The sequence below is a fragment of the Oryza brachyantha genome, chromosome 11, assembly GCF_000231095.2.
Source record: "Oryza brachyantha chromosome 11, ObraRS2, whole genome shotgun sequence".
NCBI classification, from domain to species: domain Eukaryota; kingdom Viridiplantae; phylum Streptophyta; class Magnoliopsida; order Poales; family Poaceae; genus Oryza; species Oryza brachyantha.
The window spans coordinates 16,549,882-16,567,387 of NC_023173.2; the positions used below are offsets into that span (position 1 = coordinate 16,549,882).

General features: G+C 35.2%; 1 protein-coding gene across 2 annotated transcripts; it reads right to left on the reverse strand.

Annotated features, from left to right (window-relative positions):
• Positions 1-4,115: 4,115 nt before the first annotated feature.
• LOC102722361 (calmodulin-binding protein 60 A-like) lies at positions 4,116-16,440 on the reverse strand. 2 transcript variants are annotated; one of them, XM_006664857.1, is made up of 13 exons: positions 16,351-16,440; positions 16,202-16,260; positions 13,815-14,290; positions 10,479-10,639; positions 8,792-9,004; positions 8,511-8,706; positions 7,759-7,899; positions 7,260-7,334; positions 7,090-7,176; positions 6,571-6,645; positions 6,046-6,125; positions 4,548-4,618; positions 4,116-4,286 (listed from the first exon to the last, which is right to left on the reverse strand). In XM_006664857.1, the coding sequence occupies exons 3-13, from the start codon at positions 14,284-14,286 to the stop codon at positions 4,280-4,282; spliced, it is 1,578 nt and encodes a 525-aa protein (XP_006664920.1). In that variant the 5' UTR covers positions 14,287-14,290; positions 16,202-16,260; positions 16,351-16,440; the 3' UTR covers positions 4,116-4,279. The 2 variants fall into 2 exon arrangements, with proteins under 2 accessions (XP_006664920.1, XP_006664921.1); XM_006664858.2 differs by lacking the exons at positions 4,116-4,286; positions 4,548-4,618 and having other exon boundaries at positions 6,049-6,125; positions 6,571-6,650.
• Positions 16,441-17,506: the final 1,066 nt, after the last annotated feature.

The window sequence follows — 17,506 nt, forward strand, 5'->3', positions numbered from 1 at the left end:
CCGCTCGAGATCCTGCCGCCTGCCCCCATCTCCGCGCCAACCGCTTGCCCCCGTCGCTGCGCCAGCCACCTATCAACTCCGTCTCGGTCACCTCCAACGCTGAGAATAGGGGCACTTTGGGCCATACAGTCTGCCAGGTGGGCCCAACAGCCTTAAAACGGCATGTCTATAGAAGATGAGAAATTGTAATGGCATGTTTACAATTAGATAAATTGTAATGACAATGTTCTAAACTAGCATATTTGTAATAACATGATTTAATTAATTCTATTTTAAATCAATGATTCAGATTTATTCTACTTATAGTATAATATTACTAGGAGAGAACACTGTAACGTTTGTGTAGTGCAGGACGTCAAAGCCGTTTTGTGTGACCAGGGAAAGTTCGAAAATGGAAAAAGAGGCGACAAGCAAGAGTCTATTCCAGCTGATTAATTTGGTTCAAGGTGTTATTTGAGATAAACAAGATGAACGGATTGAATGATTATTTAATTTTCTATAGTTATTTATGGATATAAACGATTGAATAAATAATTTTCTATAGTTATTTATGGATATAAACGATTGAATTAATTACTATCAACTAAAACGTTTAGTTTAGAAAGCTCAAATGAGGCTTCTATATAGATTATTCTTAGACAACAATGCAAAGTTTGTGCTGCTCGTGTTAGAATTAAGATGTGAGTTAAGACCCATATAAAGATTAATTCCTTAAAAAAAAATCATAAAAGTCCACATGGATGATATGCAAGGAGAGTTTAGTACCATCTTGCCTATTCTAGTAGAAGAAAACCTTCTTTTATAAGGGAGGATGCTTTGTAACCATTTGAAACATGTGTGGCCAGGCGAGGAGCGTACGTGACATGCGCGTCGACCGAATGGTCCGCTAAAATTGGTTACTCATCGCTGCACATATGTAACTTTCTTTCTATAGTTTTATTTTTGTTGGGGAGTCCAGATAAGTTATACATGACTTATTTGGTTTGGCTAGTGAAGTGGAGATGATATCTCTGTATAAATGGAGTTGCCGCCTCATCGCAAAAGAGATATATGAAAAAATACACATGAACAAAAGGGGATTTCTTAAAATAATATTATTTAAATAGATAATCACAAAATAAAGGTTGGATATCAAACATTATATAGTAGGGCTGTATCAAATTGGGTTGGGTCGACGGAGGATCTATTTTCGACAGAGGACCTATTTTCGATAGGAACCTCCACATGGTCTGATAGGGAGAGGGAGAGTTCAACCCGGGGGGTGTTGATACATTGGTGTAGCTCATTTCGATAATGCCATGTCAGTATGTCCTCTGTTCGATAGGATCTTGTCGGCCTCGCAAAGTTTAACATGATCCTATTTTCATATTTTTTTTATAATCCAGAGTATATTTTTGTAATTTTTATTTAAATAGTATTAATTTTTGGAAAAGAAACACAAAAAGAGATAGTAGTCGGACATAATATAGCACGTAGATCCACCGCAAAACATGGAAAGCACACTGCACACCAGTGTTCGTGTCACGGTGGTAACTGCACTTTCCACCGTGCCGCGGCAGCGATATACCGTGGTAGGACCACATGAATTCAAGCCAAAATTTTAAAATTAAGGAAATTTGAAAAAATGTGGTAGAGAATGATTTGTAATGAAGTCTGGTAAAATAAATAGATAAAAAAAGTTATATTTGAACATAATTTAACTAGATATGTAGTTAAACTATATACATAGGCACATGGTTATAATAGTTTTTTATAATAATTTGTTTGTATTGTATATGCTCGTATGGAAAATTTGAAAATGAAGTTATTTTTTGATGTGAATGATTTGTATAATGGATAGTTGGACACTGTTATATTTGGACTGTTGCTTTGTATTGTATTATGAATTGTACCATGGACACTATTTATCCTATTGACTATGGACACTATCTTATTTTTAGTACTTTCTACTATTTATTGCGGTGTCAACATATGCTTACAATATCACTTGTGGTGTACAATAATTATAAGTAATCAATTGTCATTTATATATTTGTTGCAATCTCTCGAATTGTTAACGTCAGAATTTGGATAATTGCGGCTAGAGATTAAACTGTGATTAAAGACCAAATCAAACAGTAAACAGGGAATCGAATAGAAGACCAGGCGGCATATGACTCGGATTCAGTCGATGGAGTCCGGATCATATAAAAGATAGAGTCCGATTAGACATAGAATGTTACAGATAGATTCAGAAATAATCAGAGTCCGTGTAATTTAATTTTATCTGTTAATTAGAGTTAGTTTAGATTTTTACTTTATCTCTAAGGTTGTTAGAGTCCGATCGGGACTTGTGTGTTAGAGATAGAATTCAAATAGGATTTTTTATTTCTTTTTATCTATTAGGAGTTGTATGTCGTGTCCAACATGGCCTAGCCTCAACCCGAGAGTATAAATATGTATGTCCGGGGTTATTGTTTTTCATCTACAGATTAATTAGATCAACTTTTTTCAGCGCATCACCACCCTCTTCCGAGGTTTTAACTCTGGCGGAACTTGGCACCTGATGCAGGGTTGCATCACTTCGATCTCCGGTGGAGGGGTAAGTCCTACGTTCCGCCGGGCCACGGTAATCGTTCGGCTAGATTAGAACTGTCTCGGTTTGGTATGATCTTCTAATCTGGTCGACCACCTTGGGCGATATACATTGGTTTGATATTTGCTATTTGACATACTCAATCTAGTACTGTCTCGGTTAGGTCCGATCTAGTAGATTGCGTTTGTTAGATGATTTATATCAGATTGATGTATCTTGCTCATAGTTTTGATGTATCTTGCTCATAGTTTTATTGGAGTACCTGCCGATAAGTGACCGGTCATCAGTTCATTGGCTTGATAGCAATCTAGATCTGTTTAGTATCTATCCTGATATTGCTAGGTTTAATCTTGAACTGTCTCGGTTGAGTCCAATCTTCTATGATTATTCTTAGCGGTTAGGTATTTTATAGATCTTGGTTGTTTGTCCGTCGTCTATAGCCGATGATTTTCGCTGATCTACATGCTTATCATATTTACATCAATAAAGTAGCTGATTGCTTTACTGCATTATTTCTATACCAATCAGCTTGATTTAGTTAGATCGGCAATTATTTATGTTGCATCGGCTTACGAGAATTACATGCAAGTTGGGTTTAGCCGATCGTAACACACGATTCATTGTTTATTCCAAGTAATTCGTCGGTTTATTTATTAGCCTTATCGATCTTCATGTTTTCTATAATCATATCATGCTCGACTGCATACTGTCTTGGTTAAGTCCAATCTCTGTACGTCTTGTTCGATCTAGTTATAGGAGCTCGTCCGATCAATTAAGATTAATAAGTAACTTGGCGGATTACGTTGGTCTAATATTAATTTAACTCTATTTCTATCAAGTTTCTAGCCAATTCAAGTTTTTTTTACAGCTGATCGTTCATCCTATCGGCTAACCATTGCAGCATCGACATCCGATCGGCTGGACTTTTAGTTACCTATCGGCTTGGTAGCCAATCGGCTCGTTTTACTGTTATATCTTGTCAGTTACAGGATCAAACTTACTAGCATGCCCGCGCAGTATATCTAAGAATTAGGTCCTGCACTGTAGTGGTCTAAGATTGACTCCCAAACCTTCGTGTGTGACCGTTGATTGTTTTTTCAGCGTCAACATGAATTTAATAAACGTCATGCTAAGATTTTATTTTTCCCCAAAACGTATCCTAACTGTTGGAATTATAGCTAACTACTAATTTCCTATTTTTCTTATTTTACAGTTTTCTTCAGACTTTTCAAACAATTTTTATCTTCAGGTTTATACTAGCCACAGTTTTCGATAGAAATCACGCGGTTTTGACCACTTACCGTGCAGTTTTGACTAAGAAAGCCACGGTAACCGTCTAATTTGAATTAGAAAAATTCAAATACAAATCTGTTGCGGTTTTCATAGTTTTCGCGTTTATCGTGCGGTAACCGCGCTTTGGCCGATGAGCAGTAGGAGGAGCTCTGCTGGTAACGTCAACCCTGCTGCATACCCACTATCTGAATAAATTAATCTTCCACAACATAATACATTACCATATTGTATATATCCGGCGCAAATATTAGTATTGTTATATCGGCGAAAATATTAGTACGTACACAATTTACATATATATACAGCACCATTTTAGTGGATTATTAAAGAAAGTCTTCTCTCACTGTAATATCACTCGTCGGTGTGTATGCCATCTTACATCTTATAATGGTTCTTTGCTAAGGGCAGGCATTACTCCCTTCATTAAGAAAAAAAAAGGCATATTAGATTTCAATAGGACAAGACTTTTACCATAAACTAGTTTATTAAAATCTATTTTTGTGATGCAAAGTATAATTATAAAGCAAAACACTTTTAAATATGGATTTAATAACATCAATTTTGTGGCATAAAAATCGTATCATGGTAAAGTAATTCTTAGTCAATATCTTAATATGATGAAATCTCTAATATGCCATATATATAGGGAGAGAACGAAGGGAGTAATAAAAACATGCACCAGTCATGTTGACCAGGATGCCAATCTTGAGTCAGAGTGGATGATGCCGCCGCCGCTTGAGCAGAAATTTCCTGCGCAAAAATAAAAATAAGTAAAATCGATGTAAGGCTATGCTGGTTCTCTAGCATTGGACTCGGTAAGATAGACTTTACTACATTCTATTGAATTTAAGATTAGGGGCAGATATATATTATCGGTGCAGAGAATATTTATCGTAAAACGATCACGCACGCAAATGATTCAGAAGGAAAATAAATGAAACTCGGAGGAACCGTATCAATTCGTACCATAAAATTCATACATACACAGGGTCAAAACCCTTATCTGTAACTATTGCTCCTGTTATGGACGGAGGTGAGCATTCGAACCTACGACCTCCGCACACACCACCCTAACCATCTTACTTATAAAGAACTTTTGATTGCTTTTTTTCTTTTTATTTTTTTACTATTAATTTTCAGTCCATGCAACGAGCATCTTTGAATCTCTATATGATTTTAAATTAAAAGGTTGCCAACTATAAAGTTGGAGTTCTCAATGAGATCTACAATTCATATAGTAACCTTCTTCTACTGAGGTTATTCAAAAAATTTAACTATTCGTTTTCAAAATATATCTAAATAATTATAACATATAATTGTGCAACAAAAACTCAAATAAAAATACAGTCAATTATAAAGTCATAGATCAACATAACATCTGCAATTTTGATAAAGAGCATATATTCATCCGAGATCGTTTAAAAAATTCAGAAAGATCATGTATTTTAAATAGATCCAATCAATGAGAGATTCAAATCTAGATATGTAAATAAAGTCAATTCATTTTTAATTACAAGGTTTTAGATCTAGTCGAGATATATAATTTCTTTGTAGAGGTTGTCTCCATTCGGCATTGTTTGCTAAATTTAAAAATTTGTTTATTAAAATAGATCTAATCCTTTGTAACACATATTTGAGCATATAAACAATCTCGAATGAAAATAATGTCTATTACAAAGTTGTAGATCCTATCGAAATGTACAACTTTCCTATTAGGCATATCTCCATCCAAAATAATTTAAAAAATAAAAATATTATTGTTTAAAAATAAGTATTTTCTTATCGTTGTAACTACCGCCCGTTATGGATAGCTCTTATCCGTGCCCATTATAGATAACGTCATTCAGCCATAAAGTTTGTACCCATTGCTGATACGTTTTCATCCGTAATGGGTCATGGTTCTACCTCGTTACAGATCAGCTGTAACGGTTCATACCTACGACCCGTTAGTTATAGATAACTTTATATCTGTAACTGGTAATTTCTAGTGAGCATATTTGAAACGAGCTACGTTTTAAGCTGTTACAAATGAGTTATTTGTAACGGACCGTATTTTCTCAGGATAAATGAGCCGTTATGGGGTTCTATACTAGTGATAAAAGAGGAAAAATCAATTAATCTTAATAACTAAAAACAATTAATTGTCACTTATTGCAAGAGAAAACAGTTTCACTTACACCAGACGGAAACGTGCTCTCAAGAATCCAACTATCATACGCATCAGCGGGAATCTGCATAGGACCAGCGGTGCGCCATTCTGAAACGAAAAATCCAGTCACTCCTTTTTCCCAAGCTTCCCTTGGAATCAATTATTATGCTGCATAATTTGCATGTACTTAAATTACAGAGTGGTGATCTCTACTTAGTAGTATTCTACCACATGTATTTTTATCGATAGAAGTAATCTAAAACATTGATTTATGAGTTCTATAACGAGTACAATAAATTATATTTGTAGTTAATTAAAATGGTACTATAAATAGATAGTACCATCGATTAGATAAGATGAACAGTCTATATTGATTTTACCATCGGTAGAGACCATTGCACCACTCTATAGGATAAATGGATAATTTCCCAATTCCTATACTTATGTCATGTATCATATTTAGATAATGGAATTTTGTATCTAACTAATTGATTCCAATGTCAAAACTATTTTGAAATATAAATACTGAAGGGAAAAGCTAGGATTTTTTTACCTTGAAACGGTGCCTTATGATCAAAAGGATTTGGCAGTCGTACTGCGTCTAGCATTGGCAAGTCCCCAAAAACATCTGTGCTGTCAAAAATGTTAGGTTTATAATATGAGTTGCGATAAATTAAGAGGGTGCATTCTAGAATCTAAAATTAATTATTCGGTCAAGAGACATTTATGTATGCAGAGCAATTACCATCACTAGTGGCAACTACTCCTCCATCCCTAATTGATCATCATATAAAGTCTAGTGTACAAAGACCAATAATCTATTTTGTATACATGCAAAATCGAAATTATCAGATCACATTAAAGCGGATTGAACAGATGCACGGAAGCATTTAATGCGTGTGTGAACGGAAAGATCGTTCACATTCTAACTAATGCGTGATAGGCTATTCTCTTATATAATAATTAATTTAGGATTTTACTTTTTCTCTTATATAATGATTAATTTAGGACGGAGGACAGTAGATCATTTCCAGAGTCAGTAGTCAAAGGAGTTGTCGAGTTGATCGGCCACCTCTTAGAATACGTGAAGCAGTGTTGCGGCTTTCATGCAAGGGAGGTGTTCGAGCGACGTGGGTAAGCCCACGGATGAAGCTCTCGGCTATTACAAAACATATTAAATGTCAAAACTATTTTTGAGATAGAAATAATAAAGATGAAATTTGCGACAGAACATTTTGTGACCTTGATACGGTGCACTATGATCAGAAGTATTTGGCAGTCGTACCGTGTCTTGCGTCTGCAAGTCCCCAGAAACATCTACATTGTCAAAAATGTTAGGCTCAGCCTCATAGTATGACTTAAGCGATATATATAGAGCAATTTTACCATCCTTTAGAAGGTATCAGGAGGTATTATTGTTTTCTACGTAAAATTAAGTTCCTCTTGGTAACTTAGATGAACAATTTTACAGTTCTTGAGTAGATACTCGCTACCAAAATTTTAGTATAAAATTTGGTACCTCCAAGTACCTAGGTACCAAGAGGTACCAAAATTTTACACGGTACCTCTTGGTACCTTCTCAAGGACTGTAAAATTGTTCATCTTAGATACTAGAAGATATCAAATTTTATATAGAAAACAGTGACATCTCATAGTACCAATGCTCGATAAATTAAGACAGTGCTCGAATTATACCGTCAAGAAATAATGTATGACGTAGCAATTTATAGAAGTAGCTTACCATAATCACTAACTGATAGGCCATTCCGAGAATCACCAATCAAAGGAATTGACCCATCACCTTCTGGAATAAGTGCAGCGGTGTTGCAGATTTCATGGCATGGACAACGCATAGTGATCATGTAGTCGAGATGAGTAGGATCTAGCATAGGTATCATTAGTTATGTCAAACTCTAGTTAGTTATGTCAAACTCTATAACGCTTATAAATATAATAGAAAATAAAGTGAATCCCAAACGTGAAAAAAATATCTTTCCCTCAACCACCTCATGACCCTCATTCAAAAAATAGTATATTTTATACTCTTATTTTAGTTCATATGACTATAGATTACTTTAGCAATTAATCTATAAAGATTGCACGCATAATATATAAAGACAACTTATATGAGGACATTTATTGTATAATGACCTCCTCATGCAACGGAAGCATTTGAGAGCCATGTGGCTAAAATAAGTCCCGAAGATATTAACCATATTGTTATTGTTTGGCGCATTTTCAAAACAGAAGGCCAAAAGACATATTTGCAAATGGAAAATGATTTATTAATAAAAATTTTATATGCGTGTTTATAGCAATCTAAAAGTAAATACTAAAAAATAAACTACTATTAAAACCCAAAATTAATTCTAAATTTAAGTTTAAAATTTTAAATTTTGGCTTGTAAGTATAAGGAGAAGCGAAAAGATGATGCCCAAGCTGTTTTAAGTTGTAAATAATGAAGAGAAAATCTATGATAAAACATTCTGTTACCTTCATATGGTGCATTGTGATTATAAGGATTTGGTGGTGGTACGATGTCTTGCGTTGGCAAAGGCATGTCTCCAGAGACATTTGTATTATTGCCAGCAGGAATTTTACTAGGGATGCCATTTTCATTCATTATATAATGAAAATCAATGCCCTCTATTTGTTCGTATGCTTCCTTTTTGTGACCATCAACTATGGCCTGCCACCAAATAATTTCATCAGCGCAGAATTAAACGCAGTTGCAGCTAGAACAATATGTGGAGATTTACAGCTTAAACATAAACCTTTTGTTGTCGATTGAAATTCTCCTTTGCAATGTAATTGCCATTAAATTTTGCCCCGACAATATCATGTACACAATTGAAGAAGATCACAGCATGAATTTGGTGTCCTACAACCTTGTATGCTTTCAGCTGATGCTGGTCTCTGAGATCACACTCCTTTGCATGCTCGATCATGGTTTTCCAGGACTCAGATTCTTGGTTTATCCCCAGGAACTTCAAGCCAATGAATACCAACTGTGTAAATTACTCCGAGAAAAAAAATATATGCAGATAACCTTATGGCTATTTGCATGGTTATTATCTGAAATCAAGTTCCTTTCTAGTTGAAAGCATGGAATTTCAGTTATTTACAAGGCTAGAAGAATTTGTGTTGAACGAGACCGATTATGGTTTAATGATAACTATAATAGGGTGAAGTCAAATTTGGACCTCTATCTTTGTTCGAGCTCCAATTTCATTTTCAACTACGAAACCATTTAGGTCCAAAGACTAAATTGATGTTCATGAAGCCATGAAACTAAATTGATGTTCATGTTAGAAAAAAAACCACCATCTTTTTATCAAACCACCTCTGAGATATGGTTCAGTGTATTATTGTCTAGTTTTAAAAGCTAAGAGTGAAAAATAACTGGTTGTGTAGTATAAGGTGAAAATGGACTTTGAGCAGGGTTCAGGGAAAAAATGGACTTAATTCACCCGTTATATTAATAAGCTTATGTTCTATGTATACTACTAGTACAAATACTACTTTCCTACAGGTTTATGATTACTTACCGAAGATTAAGATAATGTAATAAGATTTGACTATGCGCATCGCACAATACAAATGCTGGACAATATTGTTCTGTTACTCCATCCGGTTCCATAATCGTTCTGAACAAGGCCATATTGTTAAACATTCAAAACTTTGATTATGAGTAACTGTTGAAATATATACTTTCGAAGCATGGGGTTATACATATGGACAATTTTACGGTCCCTGACAAGGTACCAGAAGGTGTCACTTTTTTAATGTAAATTTTGGTATACTAGAAGATATCAAATTTTACATTAAAATTTTAATACCTCTTGATATCTACTCCAGAATTGTAAAATTGTTCATTACAAAAAAAACATGTTTCCACCGGAGATTCTACGTAACATTCTTTTTTAGATACTCCACCGTTACGAACATAATACTTATCGTTTTGAAATGACAGCTTTAATCACTATTTTCATTTACAATATATATTAAAATATTAATAAATACTATCTCCGTCCCTAAAAGTTTGACGTCGTTGACTTTTTTATTCACGTTTGACTATTCATCTTATTCAAAAAATTTACATAATTATTAAATTATTTTTATATCATTTCATTTATTGTTAAGTATACTTATATGCATATATATAGCTTTATATATTTTTACAAAAATATTAAAATAAAACGAATGATTAAATATATATAAAAAATCAACAGCGTCAAATATTTAGGGACAGAGAGAAAGTATATGATTTTATTAAAGTTCTTTTCAAGATTGATCTATATGCGTAGGTTCTCTGGTGGAAACGTGTTTTTTAATACCACGTAGAAATTTTGGAACTTTTCTTCTTCTTCTTTTATAAAAAGAAAGAGCAGATGCATTAGATTCATACAAGAGAATTGAGAGAAGAAGGGGTGGGGGGGGGGGGGGAGGAGGGGTATTTACATCACTGAGGTCTTTAGGATTTTTGTTGTAATCCTTCAGAAAATCCTCGACATTTTTTATGTTCCGCGCTTGGAGCTTCTGGTGGCATATTCCTTTTTTCGAAATTTTCTTCAGTCTATATACATGATCCTCTAACTTTGGATGGTTCGTCTTTGCATTCGCTGAAAAGAAAGAAATGTGAAGCTATAAGATATAAGACTTAAGAGGGATTTGACCGTGTTTGTGAGGTACAGGGACAGTGGTGTAATTGATCTATGAAGGACAATATGTGGAAAGAAAAAATTATAATCAATGACAATGATGTAATTATAATGGTATTGCAATATCAAATATTTTATGTGTACACCTGTTAACACCAAAATTCGGTAAAATTTCTTATTGAATTCGGATAAAAAAAGACGCAATCACAGATGAAAATTTATCCAGAGTTCGAATCCAACAGGGAATCATGAAGACCAAGCCATGGCGGCATAATTTTGTCTATTAATTAGAGTTAGTTTATAATTTTTTTTGTTTTATCTCTAAGAGAGTTAGAATCCGATCAGGATTTGTTTGTTTTCTTTTTATCTGTTAGGATACTGTGGCGTATTCAGTAGGCATTAGAGATAGAGTCCAAAGAGAGTTTGTTATTTTTTTTATCTATTCAAAGTCGTGTGTCATATACGGCATGGACTACTATCCACCCATGGTTATAAATATGTATGCTCGGGGTCATTGTAAATCATCTACTTCTCAATACATATCAACTACTTTTGGCGCATCGCCACCCTCTTCATCGAGGTTTCAACATCGGCAGAACTTCACACCTGACGCGGGGCTGCATCATATCGATCTCCGGTAGAGGGGTAAGTCCTACGTTCCACCGGCCACGGTAATCGTATCGACTAGATTATAACTGTCTCGGTTCAGTCCGATCTTCTAATTTGGTTGCGCGATTGCTAGTTATCGTTTCAGTTTTAGCTTGAGTTACTCTTGTATCTCAGGTTGTTCTGGTAGACCACTTTGGATAATTTACGTCGATTTGATATTTGCTATTTGACATCTTCAATCTTTTACTGTCTCGATTCGTTCCGATCTATTAGATTGCATCTATCAAATAGTTTATATCATGTTGACGTATCTTGCTCATTGTTTTATCGAAGTAGCAGCCGATAAGTTATACATCATCGGCTCATCAGCTCAATAGCAGTCTAGATCCGTTTAGTATCGATCTTGACATTGCTATGCATAATCTTGAACTGTCTCGGTTTGGTCCGATCTTCTACAATTATTCTTAGTAATCTAGGCTAGATATTTTATAGATCTTGGTCGTTTGTCAATTGTTTGTAGCCGATGATATTTACTAATCTACATGCTTATCATATTTACATCAATAAAGTAGTTGATTGCCTTACTGCATTATTTTTATACCAATCGTCTTGATTCATTTAGATCGGTAATTATTTTATGTTGCATCGGCTTATGAAGATTACATGCTAGTTGGTTTTAGCCGATCGTAACACATGATTCATTGTTTAACTCTATTCTATTGAGATTCTCAGCCAATCCAAGCTTCCAACAGCCGATTGCTCAGCCTATTGGTTAAATGATGTTACACCAACGTTCGATCGGCTTGATATTTAGTTACCTATCGGCTCGATAGCCGATCGGTCTGTTTTACTGTTTATATCTTGTCAGTTGTAAGATTAAACTGACTGGCACGTCCGTGCAATCTAAGAATTTAGGTCCTACACTGGAGCGTTCTAAGAAGTGACTCTCAGGCCTTCGTGTGTGACACGTCATCAGTCACAATTTGACGTCAACAATACCTTCCATGTATGAAAAGTATGAAGAGGTAATTTCCTTGTTAGGGTTGGTTGCGTGCAATCAATCTGTTAGTTGGTAGAGATGGGAGTTATCATCGTCTTGTTTAGGTGGTAAACGCTGAGGAAGAGATCCCAGAGGTAGGGGCACTGAAGGAGGTGGGGCCGAAGGAAGGGGCGCTCGAGGTAGATGTAGCGGAGGAAGGGGCACAACGCTGCCTTACGTGGTCACCGGATTAAGAGGTGGCGTCACGGTGTAGATTCGTCCAGTCTTGCACTTCCTGTTTTTGTTACTTAAGCAAATATTGTATCTACCACGTAAATCAAGCCAAAGTTTAAAAACTGACTACAAGATAATGCAATTTTGGTCACCACATAAATCATATTTCACCAGTACCTTTCAATCTACTTACACACTACCAATACAATACCTCTATAATTTGGTGGACCCAAATGACTTGTCTACAATTATTTTTTAACTGTTAATACTTATGTACCTCTAACACCTTTTCATGTGTTACCTTTCGCCGTGAGCCGTCAGATCTTTTCTCTTTTTGAAATTCAAATACTGTAAAAGACCTCAAAGACCTCAAGACTGAAAAATTGTTTAAAACTATTACATTACTATCTATTTCGGTTTTGTTTGATCAAATGGTCTGTATGCCAGTGTCCTTTTAGGACTATTATAGGCCTAAGTTTATAAGTGACGAGATCCATTTATCAGAAAAAATATACGCAAATAGTAGGAGATTTTTATCATTCTCGAAAAGATATTTGGAGGTACTATAAGTAAAAACATATTACCGCTAGGAGTGTATTGATGTACTCAAAATTTACATTACAAATTTGATAACTATAGGTACTTTAGCAAGAATAGTAAGATTTCTTTTAGAGCAATTTTACAGTTCTCGAGAAGGTACCATGAGGTACCAAAATTTTAGTGTAAAATTTTGGTACCTCTTGGTACCTAGGTACTATGAGGTACCAAATTTTACACTAAAATATTGGTACCTCTCAGTACCTACTCAATGACTGTAAAATTGCTCTTTCTTTTAATGTACTGTACCTCGAGATATCTTTTATTACACCGAAACAAATCTCTTCGAATAATGGATCATTTGCATAACAATGTATTCTACGCGCACCGCAGGGGTGGGGGGGGTGGGGTTTGTGATTTTAGATATTTTTGGAACACCTTTTTTTTTGGAATTTCAATGAAATTGTAACAAATTCACAAAAGAAGTTGGAATAGTTTTAATTTTTTCAGCCCTGTGGGTGTGCCAAAAATTTTCGTGCTGAAATTGCAAACCCTGCACTGCACATTAGAGACAACCTTATCGCTCAAATTACATATGATCGATAGTCTTGTGCAGATCCTAGGATAAGAGATAGACGGACTTGGATCCTCTAATATTATGATAGAAACATTATGGTCGTTGACATATTGATCCTATGTGTTAGCGACTATAACGGTAAGGATATATAATGGCAGAGGATTTCAGTCCAAGATGGACAACTGAGAAGAAAAACTTACACTTGCTTCGGTAAGTTTGCACGTCGACAGGATCCATGAATGCTTCCTGAACCCGATGGCCTCCAATGTCCTCATTCCTATCGACGACTCTTGCTGCAAGAATGAACGCTGTTCTTGGTCTGTTCCCCGCCGTCCCTTCCCTAAATTGGATGTTAGAGAAGGTGCAGGTTCCGTTGACAAGCCTACGAACAAGAATTCCTTTCAATACAGAAACTTGTCCATCTCGGGTCTTGACTTCCTTTTCGTCCAACTCCTCCGCACCCGGGTTACCATCCCTAGCGAAATCACCCGGTAGAGCCAAAAGCTTCACTTTCGCTGAAGCCCGTGGGCCATCTGTGATCACATTGCCATCGGAATTGGTCATCCGAACCTCCAAATCTTTGCCTTCCAGTTTTTTTATATCACAGTCGGTGTAAGATGGGCTCTTCAGGTTGAAGGAAAATTTGAGATAGCCTGAATTTACTTGTCTCATTTGTCTGCGAAGCAGTAAAATATGAATTAATGGCAAGACTTCATTCCAACGACAGCCAGACCATCAAATCTATTATATGTTAATATAATCGTTGGAATAAATTTTGTGTACGTTGCATGTTCAAAGATAGGATCTGCTATAGGCTCCAATATATTTGATGGAAAGAGCCTGTGGTGATGCTCTCTACTAGTAGTAGAAATAAATCTAAACTATAAATCTGTTTCTATCAAACGGTTCAGATCTATTTATACTACTATCTTACTTGACGATAGTAAAAATATAGAGGAGCATAATTATGTAAAATGTATGGGCTTAGTGGGGTAAAATCGTATATTTACGTGCGTGCAGCAAACTACGCTATCGAGTATATGCTAGGTGTCGATACGATAATGAACGATAAAACCTCTTCTGAAGAATTGATAAAATCGTTAATATCAATATTACCCATAATCTCTGAGTTAGTAATGCACTAAAATACCCATATAAACCGACAGTCCAGATCAAGTATACCGGTAGTATAAACTATCAATAGTGAGCACCATAGTGTTTTTCTTGGCGGAATCTAATATACGTAACCTGGGAACCCTTTTGGTACAACTAACGATCTTTTGAGCATGTTCAAAGATAGTCTGATATAGACTCTTAATTCATTTGGAGTAGTCTACTCCCTTACAACTTAAAAAAAAATAACCATTGATTAATTACCGAAACAACCTTTTCTTTTCTAGACCTTCGTACATGCAATCAAATTTCCTTTTATAGATTGTAAGAATCAATATCAAGCCGTTGTTAAGCTTAACAACCATGTTTCTATCTCCTTTCCTATCTCTTTGATATCAGCAAAATTATCTTGTTAATAACTACAACAGCCTATCGCCCTTATACCGTCTAAAGCCAAAGCCCTTCCTGTGGAACCATGCAGGTCTACAGCACACATATAACACCTATACATACTGCCTGAAATTGGCGAAAACACAGCTAGCTATGGGCTCGCTAGACTCTTTAAGCCTGCAGACACGTGCGTTCTTAAGTAAATGGTGAACATTTAGCCCTGAATGTATGCATTTCTCCATTCAAATTTTATATCACAATATGATATTTTTTTATTGATTCTCACGATTTCAATCATTTAAATGATCATAGAGCCAATCGGATGCTTACAAACTGAATTTAATCAATTAAAAAAATCAAAAAGTGATTACTAAAGTAATTAACTAAAAGAAAATCTTTAGACATCTCTTTAGTCTGTGCTAAAAAATACTCCCTCCGTCTCTAAATATTTAACGTCGTTGATTTTTTTTACAAACGTTTGACTATTCGTCTTATTAAAAAATTTATATAATTATTAATTATTTTTATATCATTGTATTTATTGTTAAATATACTTTTATGCACATATATAGCTTTACATATTTGAAAAAAAATTAAATAAGACAAATGACCAAAGATATATATAAAAAATATTTAGGAACAGAGATTATTTGTATTTTGTAATGGAGACCGTCGGACTTTTAGCCTCGATGGACAGAACGTATGACTGTATGTGCTTAATTGTACATATCAATTTCAAGCAGCAGCAGCGAGCAACAATTTCAACCAGAGGCAAAACAGAAGTTCTTTGGTAGTTTTTTCATTTCCAATCGACGCCCATACCGTGACGGTACGTATTGATGATAAGATGCCTGCCGCGTTGACAAGGTCTCGATGGGGTTAAAAATGCTTGATTCGGCTTGAAAATTACTTGGGAGGTGAAATTAATCATCTAAATCGAGCCGAATCCGAAATATATGGGATTTTCCGATTCGGGAGCTATTTAATCAGATCTGAAAGTTGGGCGACCTAGCAAGCTATCGGGTTTAAAAGGCGGATTAGGGCAAGATGATAGCAAAATTGGGAGAGGAAAAGTTCATGGTACCTTAGTAAAAGATTAAAGTTAAACCTCGAACCGCGTCCTCTCAAGCCCCGAGGTAGAATCTGCTAATTTGACTTGGTTAAGAAAGGGATATATCCTTCATGTTCGAGCACATATTAATATGTAAAGCAAATCTGGAAAGGCATACTTACACAATGAATGGAGATCAACAATGTTTGAACTGATGCTGCCACATGCTCCGTATTAACTTCGTATCAAGAAGGGGAGAAGCAAGAAGATTGAATTCGTCGGGACAATAACGACGTGAGTAGCTGCCAAATTTATGGGGTGGGAGTAGTTGCCAAAGTTTTGTCGTCATTGCAAAACTTCCTTGAATTTTCCGGGAAAAGTCACGCGACAAGTTGCAACTATTGTAATAAATGAAGAGGGTGCATATTTTGTAAGGCCACGAGGCACGAATCCGTCCTCATTTGTTTTATTTAAATTTTTTTAAAAAAATTTTAAAAAAATAGTCATACGTAAAACATTATTCATAATTTATAATCTAATAAAAATAAAAATGTTAGTTATAAAAAAATTGTAAATAAGACTAAGAGTCAAAGCATTATAGGTAAAAAGCAAAAGATATTTTGGAAGGGAGGGAGCGGGAGCTACTCCATCTGATCGGTGGTACTCCTTCCGTATTTCAATATATCATAGCATTAATTTTTTAAACATTTAACTAACTTAAAAAATATATAAATTTGTGAAACCGCGAGCTATACTGAAATATATTTAGTAATACCATTAAATCAATCACTACCACAAAGAGCGTATGCACGTGTTCAAAACTTATCTTTGCATGCGGTTCCGCAGCACACCTCCCTCTAGGTGTCTGCACAATTTCGCCGCCTAGTAAAATGTAGTTTTGTATTTTAATTTTTGTAGGTGCTACATAAAATAAGAATATATTGTTATTTTAGGCAAACATATACACACTCACGGACCCATATTACAAGCAACAATATTTATTTGGACAAAATATGCACCCTTGTCATTTATGAGATTCATCGGACTTTACATGAAAAATTTAGTTGTATATATATATTATTTGGAAATTTGATTTTTAAGGTGGGTTATTAAGATGCCCGTCAGAGAAAACATATTATACCAAATGGGGCCTTGTAGTGTCAGGCCTACAAAACTTCCATTATCTTTTTGAGCGGTCCTCTTAATGATGTGTTTGCTTCGTGGATTATGTGGGATGGGTTGGATTTTTGTAGGATGAGTTATTCTATTTTCTGTTTGGTTGAAGGGATGGGTTAGACCCTATTTTTTTATTTGTTTGGAGTAATGAGATGGGATGAT